Here is an 11184-nt window from a genome sequence, read left to right as displayed (position 1 = left end):
ATAAATAACAACACTTATAATAAATAACAACACTTATAATAAATAACCATTATAATAAATAACAACACGTATAATAAATAACCATTATAATAAATAACAGTTATAATAAATAACAGTTATAATAATAACAGTTATAATAAATAACGACACTTATAATAAATAACCATTATAATAAATAACAGTTATAATAAATAACCATTATAATAAATAACAGTTATAATAATAATTATAATAAATAACAGTTATAATAAATAATAACAGTTATGATAAATAACAGTTATGATGAATAACATCAGTTATGATGAATAACATTTATAATAAATATGTTATAATAAATAACACATAATAAATAACACTTATAATAAATAACAACACTTATAGTAAATAACAACACTTGTAATAAATGTCAGACAGCAGAGTGTTTTTGTGCTGCTCACCGTTTTTCAGCTTGTTGGAGCAAAACGAATAAAATCCAGGCTCCAAAGAGACGTTGGTGTCTTCACCAGTTTGGACGTAACTGTTGCGCAGACACTGCGTGCACGATGAGTGCAGCTGAGTCAGGGTTGCCAGATAAATTTAAAATGTCTTATTTACTCCTTCCTTTTCTGTGCACATGTTCAACAAACACAACACACACACACATCTTAGGATATCTTTACTCAGAACATTTGACAGTGTAGGTCAACATACTATCATTTTAAAACCACAGTATTATAGATAATAGTTTTTTATCTGGCAACACGACTGACATGGAAACTACAGCGTTTTCGTGTAAACCACTTGTTTTTTGTTTATTACCCCAATAAACACTGAAAAACACTCGAGTTTCCAGAGTTGTTCTCGTGTAAACGGGGTCTTATAGCAAGTAGATTCAAGGTTCAAGGTTCTGTCATTCACATCACATGTGATACATGAGGTGGAAAGAAATGGTGTACCCAAGGTCCCAGTTACACCCGAAAATAGCAAAAATATAAAGTATAAAACAAAATACAAGGATCTAAGATGTACACTAAACACCAATAATGTAAAATATACGGTATATTAAACGGTTTGTTAAACAGCGGCCCGAACATGAGTCTGTAGTGAGCAGATGGGTATGGATACAGCAGATCACTTTGACTTGGTCGTTTTAAAAAAGCTCCATGATGAAAAGGTGTGGGCACCCCTACTGTAAACAGTCTAATTAATTACTAATGACTTATTGCAAATCAGATATTTAATAAAAAAATTAATTTATGGCTACAAGAAATAAAAGTGCTTCAATTAAAACCTACTTTGTTGTTAATGTGTCAACAGGTGATGCTTTGGTTTAGATAAAAAATATATATTTGAAGAATCAAATGTCAGAGATACGAGTTATCTTTTGAAGAATGCTCTTTTTATTTAATTTATGTTAATTGACGCATGTAAACTTAGATTTATGTTCAGATGGGTGATAACGATGATCAGAATTTATTGTAAAGATTAAACTGTTGCTTCTAATAACGGTTCATTTCAAGAGTAAAGATTTTAGAAACTTAACGCACTGAATTCACGCCATTAAAACATTAATTCTTTTAACTTTGTCTCTTCAGTCCCTTCAAGTTCAGAGTTCTTCCGACTCACGATGCCAGTAAAGTGCGAGCCAGCGGCCCCGGGCTGACCAGCGGCGTCCCCGCGAGCTTCCCCGTCGAGTTCAACATCGACGCCAGTGACGCCGGTCAGGGCCAGCTGAGCGTGCAGATCACGGTCAGTAACGTGCACACACACGGATCGGGATGCATCAAACGGATCTAAATCCCTACGTTTAAACTTCAGGATCCAGATGGAAAACCGAAGCAGCCCAGCATCCACAACAACGGTGACGGTACCTACACCGTGGTCTACATCCCCGACCGCGCCGGCCGCTACACCATCGTCATAAAATACGGCGGTGACGACATTCCTGCGTCGCCCTACAGAGTCCGTGCCACGGCAACCGGAGACGCCAGCAAGTGCACGGTCACAGGTAATAAAAGAAAAACGGCAACTTTTCAGAAAAACGTATAAAGATGAGAATCTAAAGGCGTTGCGTTCCCAGGTCCTGGTGTTGGTCCAACCGTGACCATCGGCGAGGAGCTGGGCCTGATGGTGAACACAAAGGGTGCTGGGAAGGGAAAGGTGAGCTGCGTGGTGGTTCAGCCCGACGGGAGCGAGGTGGAGGCCGAGGTCATGGAGAACGAGGACGGCACCTTCGACATCTTCTACACCGCGCCCGAGCCCGGCAATTACGTCATCTACGTCCGCTTCGGAGGAGAAAACGTCCCGCGCAGCCCCTTCAAAGTCATGGTGAGAGTCCAGACTAATGGTCCACAGACCCACTCGTTAACATGAACCAGAACCAGCAGAGCTCCGTGAAGTCTGTCGGGTGGGCTTTAGGCTGCTTACTTTACAAAACCAGTTTGTTTTCAGTCCATCTCGATTTGACTAGATGATCGGGTTGACTTGTTTAAACGTTTAAAGATGCACGAGCGGCTTCGCCGAGCCTCCAACACGTCGACCCGAACTTCTTAAAACCAGGAGTAACCAAGCTCTGAAACCCCCCGAGCCGGTCTTTGTCAGATGTAATAACCTGTACTGTCGTGTCCTCAGGCTACAGACGAACTACCCATCATGCAACAGCAGATGTCTCCACAGAAACAGGCCACTCCCCCTGGAGCTGGCTTCCAACCATGGGTACCAAAATACACACACCAACACACACACAATCAGATGTTTCAGGTATTTTAAACATCTGGGTATCGGTTTGTTTCTTTACCACCACGAAAGAAGAGAATTGTTCCAACAACCCTAAACAATGAAAATGGAAAAGTTCATTTTCAGTTTATTAATAATTAATTGGACTCTGAACTACTTCAGATAAAATAAAAGTTCTCCGGACTTTGAGTCTTTCAGAGTTTTTCCTTGGACTTTGGCTCCTTTTTTTTTAACTCTTTCTCTGCAGAATCTGGTTATTCTGAAGAGAATATTTTATATTTGTTAAAAAAAATAATAATAAAAGAAGAAGAATCCTAACTCTGGGATGGACACGTGTTGGATCGAGTCGACACAAAAGACAACTTGGCAAAAACTTTCTAATCTGAGCCCGTGTATTAAATCACTTATATTGTGATCAGTGATTGCAAGTCGGGTTCTGTTTCAAACAGTTTTTGTTCCCATTGACTTCCATTTCGTTGTGTGGCTGCATCTAGACAGAAGAAAGGTCACTATCAAAAATTAGGCTGCCACGTAAAAATCCAAGATGGCTGCCACCAGTATCCAGTATACTAGAGCTGTCATTTCTAACCCGAATGTGGAGCCCAATCCAGCTCGACCTGGATTCGGGACCGGACCATAATAATGTGCGGGCCAGTCTCGGGTTTTGCGAATTATACAGCACAAAAAAAACTAAATAAGAATGTACAATATCAAATTGTGTTCATCTACTTGTAGAGGAGGAGGCAGGTCCAACCGGCCGGTTGAAAGAGGTTAAAAAAAAGAAAAAAGTTGCGTTAAGCTCAGATGGATCACTGGATCACCGGCCGCGTGCGTCCGCTGACCCGCCAATTGAAATAGTCTTGTGATGTGTCCAGGGTGTACCCCACCTTTCGCACAGTGACTGCTGGATATGGGCACCAGTGACCTGGGAGAGACGGTGGATGGAGAGATGTTTACTTCAGCTGGTGGGAGTTTGGATCACCGGTCTTTGGTGCCGTTGTTTTGTGGACCAGAAGTTTGAGTTTTTAGAATCTGGCGATCAGCCGAAGGTTGACGCTTCTGAGGCCGTGTTTCACGTCTTCACTGGGGGGGTCTGATGTTGATGGGACTTTCAGGTAATGTTCCTCTGATGTAAAACTGGAAAAACAAATTAAATTAGGCCTGAATCTAATTTTGTCTTCGACTCGTTCAGTTTTCTTATTTATAATCTGGTCCTGGTCCTGGACCACGAGCCAGAGTCCAAAGAAAAACGTCTCCAGACTTTTAAAGTTTATAAAGAATCTGTGGTGGTTTAAAACTTCTGTTAAACATTAACGCACCCAGTTAAAGATCACAGAAAAGTTAAGTCAGGCCATCTGGACAGATTTTTATTTGTTTGTTTGTTTATCTGAGAGGACCAGATGACCTGATTTAACTTTGTTCTGATTTATTGACCTGGATTACATCAGGACCCATTTAAAGACTTTTACACACCTGGGGGCGCCCTCCTCTCTGTTGCAGGTGAACGGTTGCAGGTTCCAATCTAACTCCTCTCTTTTAAAGTTTGCTCACCTGCTCTGCCTCCATCGCGTCGTCGCTTCTCTTCGTGTCTCATTCGGTGGGACGTCAACAAACTAATGTCATGAAACAAACTCCTGCAGTTTCTGGGACGCTCTACAGAAGGTGCCGCCGTGTTTCTGGGGTTTTGTTTGTGCACTCTTCATCGCCGTGGCTGCCTCACAGTCTCATCATCTTCATCATCACTACCGTGTTCTTCCTGCTTCACTGCACTTCACTTCCCAGGGTGCCCCTCTCTGAGTGGGCGGGGCTCGGATGCTTCTGATGCGGGTCACAGAGAATCTGTTGGTGTTGATCTCTCTCCGTCTCCTCCAGGTGACGTCAGAAAACTACAAATCAGTCGGTGGCAGCGTGAACGGCAGCGGCTTCCGACCGTTCGACATGGTGATACCGTTCTCCTTCAGGAAGGGAGAGATCACAGGTGAAGACTGAAAACCTTACAGATGTGCTACATGTGGGGTTTATGTGTTAAATAAGGTTATTCACAGAGCAGGGTTCATTTCAAAGCAACGCAAAGTTCCATACGATAATTAAATTTTTGGGTGCCCGATTTGGACAAACCTTTTAGAAAAAATTTTTATCATTTAGGGCTCTAAAAACCTAAATGTTGGTTTAAAAACAGGAAGTCCAGTTAACAGAAGGTGTGTTTGTTCACTTCACTGGTCCGAGTGAAACCCCTCAACCTGCAGGCTGTAATGAAACATGAAGGAGAAACGACTCGTTTCTGTTTGCCTCAGGTGAGGTGCTGATGCCTTCAGGTAAACCTGCTCAGCCTCTGATCACAGACAACCTGGACGGGACGGTGACGGTGCAGTACGCCCCCACGGAGGCCGGCCTGCACGAGATGCACATCAAATATAATGGCACGCACATCCCAGGTGAGACGCAAACGAAGAAACTACCACGAACGATGCTCGAGGTGAAACGTCGCGCCCTGCTGTCCTCGAGGAGAACCACAGCTTAAAGTTTGGAGCCGAACGGGCGTCTTTAAAAACATGGAGTGACTCCGTCGTTTGTGTTTCAGAGTCTCCCCTTCAGTTCTACGTGAACCACGCCAGCAGTCCAAATGTGACGGCCTACGGTCCCGGACTGAGCTACGGCGTCGCCAACAAGCTGTCGACCTTCACCGTCTTCACAGACGAAGCTTCTGAAGGTGCTTCAGCTAACGAGAGGACCAAAATACAAATTGTGGTGTTGTGGGGGGGGGGGGGGGGCCTCATATTTAAGAAAACAAGACCAGAAGGTTTCATACGATTTTATTTCATTACAACAGATACTTTAATTGTTCTGTATATTCCTTAAAATATCAATATTTTATTTATCAATGTTGTTCACTACATTTTACTACTTTTAGCTTAAATTTGATGATTTTAGCTTTTGGCTAGCCTTTTAGTACTTTTTAAATAATCTTTATTTGCTTTTACCTAACCTTTAGCTGCTTTAACCTGGTGTTTTGCCACTTTTAGCTTGCCTTTGATACATTTAGCGAGCTTTTTTTTATACTTTAAGCTTTTCCTATTGGTGTTATTGATTAGATCTTTTAGCTACTTTTAGCCTTTTTTTCCTTTTGATACTTTTTGATTGGCCTCAAGATTCTTTTGGTTGGTCACTTGCTAACTTTAGCTCGCCTTTTATGCTTCTCAATAACTTTTTACGATACAATATAACTTTGCTTATTAAGCACTATAAAAACAACATCCGAGGCCAAAGTGCTGTACACCAATAAAACGCATATAAAAGCAAACAAACAATATCAATAAAAACAATGGACCGAACTGGCACTAAAACAAAAACCAGTAGAAGCCAACGTCTCAAACGGAGTTAAAAGCCAAAGATTTTCAAACAGGAAGTGAGTCGTCCTGTCTGGTGTCGGCGGCTCGTTCCACAGTTTATGGGCAGCGACTGAAAACGCTCGACCTCTTTGGAACGACCAACAGGAAGTGACCTGCAGACCTGAGGGAACGTGCATCTGGAGCGGGTCGGACAGGTTCTGCGGGGCGAGACCGTGAAGACATTTAAAAACAAATAAAAGAACCTTTAAATGAATATCCAGAAGTGAACTGGGAGCCAGTGTAGTGATTCTAAAGCAGATGACTGGTTTTCTGCTAACAGGCGAGCAGCAGCGTTTTCAACCAGCTCAAGTCGAAGTAACGTCCGGCTCAGCCGACACAAAGTAACTGCAGTCATCTGCACAAGTCGTCGTATTTACTTCTTGTTGGCCTCTTTTCTTTTAGCAGCTGTTCTGCATTTGCAGCGGAGTTTCAGCTTTTTCAGCCGTTTGATTTTAGCACTCGGCGTTTCTCGATTTGATCATTGTTTCGGTTAATTTGGAACTTTTAGGTTAAAATAGTGGCAGCAGATTTTAAAGGCCTTGTTCGGCTGCTCCGTCTGAACAACCGTCCGTCTGTCCAGGAGGTCTGGACTTGGCCATCGAGGGTCCGTCCAAAGCCGAGATCAGCTGCGTGGACAACAAAGACGGGACGTGCAGCGTCAGCTACCTGCCGACGCTCCCGGGAGATTACAACATCCTGGTCAAATACAACGAGGAGCACATCGCCGGCAGCCCCTTCAACGCCAAAATAATTGGTCAGAACACACACACGTGCACACACACACACACACAAAGAGGAGCATGATACTCGTGAATTTAAAAAAATCTTTTACTGCACTGATGCTGCAGTTTCTGCGTTTTAATAAATTATCTGTATTAGTCGTGTGACTACGGTAGCCCAGATGGACCAAACTGGCTCTTTTATAGTTTCCTTCTTTGAAACGAGCGTCTTTTCTTCATGGAGCTCCGCTCTGTTGTCGTTTCGTCACGAAGCACAACAGTTGATGAAATAACTTCAGGTTTCTGCTTTCAGAGGACAACCAGCGCCGCTCTCAGGTCAAACTGGGCTCGGCGGCAGATTTCTCTCTGGACATCCACGAGAGCGACCTCAGCGTGTTGACCGCCAGCATCAGGGCGCCGTCGGGACGCGACGAGCCCTGCCTGCTGAAGAGGATGGCCAACAACCACATCGGTAACGCACAACAGCACCGGCTCCTTTTTATTTAGCTCTTTTTTTTCTTGTCTCACTCTTTCCTGCTTCTTTCTCCGTCGTCCTCCAGGTATCTCCTTCATCCCCCGGGAGGTGGGCGAGCATGTGGTCAGCATCCTGAAAAATGGTCGACATGTCCCCAACAGTCCCATCACCATCATGGTGGTCCAGTCAGAAATCGGCGACTCCACGCGGGTTAAAGCTCACGGCGACGGCCTCGTTCAGGGCACCACCTTCACCGACGCCAGCTTCGTGGTGGACACGCAGGACGCCGGTGGGTCCACACGGCTTTCATCAGAACTGTCTCAGAACCACAGCGTTGTCCGTTACTCAAACACAGTTTGGTCTGTCTGGGTGGTCTGCAGGTTATGGTGGTCTGGCTCTGGCCATCGAAGGTCCCAGTAAAGTGGACATCCAGACCAAAGACCTGGAGGACGGGACCTGCGAAGTCACCTACTGCCCAACAGAACCGGGGAACTACATCGTCTCCATCCGCTTCGCTGAGGAACACATCCCAGGCAGGAGCAGGCTTTTATTTTGAAATCACAACGATTTGACAAAGGATCAGTTTCCTTCTCCTGAGAAAAATTAAACTTTATTTACAAACGTTTCCCATCAAGAACTCCTCAAATCCTTCAGAAACGTTTTGTTCTCTTTGAATTCTGCTTCAGCGAGCGGGCTCTGTTTTTGTCTTCTGTTGCTGCTTTTAGTTTTTAGCTACTATGTTACTACTTTTAGGTTTTAGCTAACCTTTTGCCGCGTTTAGCTAGCCACATGCATCTTGAAGCTCGTCTTTTGCCGTTTTTAACTTGCCTTTGTCACTTTTAGATTTCAGCCCTTTGATCATTTTTCTTAGCTATTTGCTGCTTTTAGCTAACGGTTTGTCAGTTTTAGATTTAAGGTAGCCGTTACAAATAGCTTTTAGCTAGCCACATGCATCTTGAAGCTCGTCTTTTGCTGTTTTTAACTTTGCTTTGATTTCAGCCATTTGATCATTTTACTTGGCTATTTGCAGCTTTTAGCTAGCATTTTCCTGTTTTTATTTGCCTTTTACTGCTTTTAGCTAAGGTTTTTCTCTTTTTTTTAGCTAGCATTTTTCTAGTTTTAGATTTTAGGCAGCATTTACTACCGTCATTTTAGCTTTTAGGTAGCTGTTTGCTACTTTTAGATTTCAGCAAGCCTTTAGCTGGCCAAATGCAGCTTAAAGCTTTTCTTTTGCTGTTTGCTACTTTTAGCTAACAGTTCGTTTTAGCGAGGATTTGATTTTAGCTCTCCATTTACTACTTTTAGCTTTCAGCTGATATTTGCTTCTTTTAGCTTTAACAGTTCAGTTTTAGCTTCTTTAGCTAATGTAATTCAGCTCTCTGCATTCAGCCGGAGTCTAAGCAGGAAATAAGTCTAGTTCATCACGAATGATGATTAAATCTCTTATCGGATGAATTTGACAGTTTATTTTCGTGATGCACCTCGTCTCACCTTAATCTTGTTAATCCCAGCGGGAGATTAATCTGTGGCTGTTCTTTTAAAAACCGTGTCAGCTGATAATCTGCTGTCAGATTATACGTTTGTTACGAAGGAGTCTGAGGCTAATCCTTCACTTTTATCCAGTTAAATCAAAGTTATGGCCGCTGTCTTAACGTTCCAATGGCTTTATTGAAACACGATGAGAAACGTGTTTACAGAAATGATTCGTCCGTTTATTTGCCAACAGGAAGTCCGTTCACGGTGCGGGTGACTGGCGAGGGTCGCATACGTGAGAGCATCACCCGTCGGCAGAAGGCGGCGTCGATTGCGAGCATCGGGAGCGTGTGTGACCTGAACCTGAAGATACCAGGTAGAAACACGTTTATCAAAGTGTTTTATTTTGAAACCAAACTGAAAGTTTGAGCTGAGAGAATCGGAGTTGTTGCTCATCGGCCGAGCTGCTCAGCCTCATTTTTTAATAAGCGTTTCCTGTCTGTCACTTCCTCTCGTCTCTTATTTGGATTCACGTTTTTACTTCCTGTCGTTTGTGTTTTATTCTTCAGTCAGATCTAACTTCTTCTTTCCAAACTTTTATTCCAGATCCACTCGTTTCTTCCCATCAGTTTTTCCTCAGCGTCTCTTTTTTTCTCCTCCTATCTCTCCCTTTGTGTCCTCCTTTCTTGTCTCTCCTCCAGCGAGCTGGTTCCTCCTGGTCTTGTCTCGGCAGCATCTTTCCCGTCCTTCCTTCCGCTCCTCCTGCTCTGTCTGGTGGTCCGGGAGGTCCGGCCGTGGCGTGGCTCCGGATCGGAGCGCCTCTTCACGATGGGTCTGCCTCATTTCCGGCCTCTCTGGTCTGGTGCTGGCAGGAGGAGCGAGCGTGGCGAGGGGTGTTTGGGTTGTTGACTCCCTCGGCTCTGCTGGCAGAGCTGGGGTGGAGGGTGCGTTCTAATTCCTGGGGTTGCAGTAAAAGGTTTGCAACGTGATGCGCTTCTTTTTTTATTTTGCACGTTTTATTTTTTTTATTTAGCGAGTTTATAAATCTAAAATCAAAATGACAGAAAAAATGTGAACGGAGCGTTTTAATCTCAAACATCTTAATTCAGTTTAAACATTCATTGACTAAAATTAATCATTTTTATTTAAACTATTTAAATGTTCTTTTGTTTTCTGTTACATGGTCCAGTTTCTCGTTATTCTCTTACAATCTTTAATTTCATAACGTCACAAACTATAGTTTGTTTTTATTAAATGTGTGCTAGTTACAATATACAGGATAATTTTATTTATTTCAAGCTTCAAGGATATTTTGCACCTTCAGGCAGATTTTATAAACCGTTTAAAACATTAAAGTTCATGCTCAATAATCCAGGTTTAAAAATAAATAATTTTTTACCTGGATTATTGAGCATGAACTTTAATATTTTGAACCGCTATGGCTGCCTCAGAGGAGTCGACGGGGGAGAGGGCAGGTCCCAGAACCAGCAAACTGGTTGGTCCAGTATGGGAGTGCGCTGCTTGTGGGACTCGGTTTGTTTGTGGCTCCTCGGAAGAAGGACGAAACATTTAACTGTCCGGATGACCTGACTGAACTTTGTTGGACAAATACAAACTATTCATTTGATGCAATGAGGTCAGTATGTCCTCCAGCAGTCTAAGCCTATAGCAGCATAGGATAAGGGACAGCTCAGGAAACCAAGCCCACCCTAACTATAGGATTTATTAAAAAGGAAAGTCTTAAAACTGGACCATGTGTCAGCCTCATGGACAGAAACTGGAAGTTGGTTCCACAAGAGAGGAGCCTGATAACTGAAAGATCTTCCTCCCATTCTGTTTTTGCAAACTCTAGGAACCGCAAGTAAACCTGCAGTCTGAGAGCGAAGTGCTCTGTTAGGAAAATATGGAACAATAAGATCTGTAATATAAGATGGAGCTAGGTGGTTGAGAGCTTTGTAGGTTAGAAGTAGGATTTTGAATTCTATTCTGGATTTGACAGGGAGCCAGTGGAGAGAAGCTAAAACTGGAGAGAGATGATCTCTCCCAGTAACTCCAGCAACATTTTGGATCAACTGAAGACTTTTTAAAGAAGTGTTTGGACATCCAGATAATAAACCACTGAAATAATCCAGTCTAGACGTGACAAATGCATGGACCAGTTTTTCTGCATCATTTTTAGATGTTTCTAATTTTAGTGATATTACTCAGGTGGAGGAAGGTGGTTCTGGTAACGTTTTTAATGTGGGGGACAAAAGACGTGTCCTGATCAAAAATAACACCAAGATTTTTAACATGAGAGCTGGAGGCGGCTCTGAGCAGCATCACACTCTGTGGATACGTGCTAAGCTGGATAAATACTCTGTGTGTTAAACCCTGTCCTTTGTCCTTCACAGCCATGGACATGCAGGACATT

General features: G+C 43.1%; 2 protein-coding genes across 2 annotated transcripts in view; one reads left to right on the top strand and one right to left on the bottom strand.

Moving 5' to 3' along the window:
* LOC119412013 (gastrula zinc finger protein XlCGF57.1-like) overlaps window positions 1-11184 on the bottom strand; it is a 520281-nt gene that overhangs the window by 459172 nt on the left and 49925 nt on the right. The gene's annotated exons all lie outside the window — the stretch shown is intronic.
* The window catches only part of LOC119412005 (filamin-B), a gene marked incomplete in the record, with an annotated part of 80202 nt that overhangs the window by 62883 nt on the left and 6135 nt on the right, over window positions 1-11184 (top strand). The window contains 12 exon segments of the mRNA XM_037678979.1: window positions 1575-1728; window positions 1798-1987; window positions 2060-2307; window positions 2611-2694; window positions 4588-4693; window positions 5010-5150; window positions 5297-5425; window positions 6685-6858; window positions 7137-7295; window positions 7384-7587; window positions 7679-7831; window positions 9025-9147. Of these exon segments, the coding sequence (XP_037534907.1) occupies window positions 1575-1728; window positions 1798-1987; window positions 2060-2307; window positions 2611-2694; window positions 4588-4693; window positions 5010-5150; window positions 5297-5425; window positions 6685-6858; window positions 7137-7295; window positions 7384-7587; window positions 7679-7831; window positions 9025-9147 (1865 nt within the window).

The sequence above is a fragment of the Nematolebias whitei genome, chromosome 7 (genome assembly GCF_014905685.2).
Source record: "Nematolebias whitei isolate Nwh7 chromosome 7, NemWhi1, whole genome shotgun sequence".
Taxonomy (NCBI): Eukaryota; Metazoa; Chordata; class Actinopteri; order Cyprinodontiformes; family Rivulidae; genus Nematolebias; species Nematolebias whitei.
This window is presented reverse-complemented; position numbering and strand designations above follow the sequence as displayed.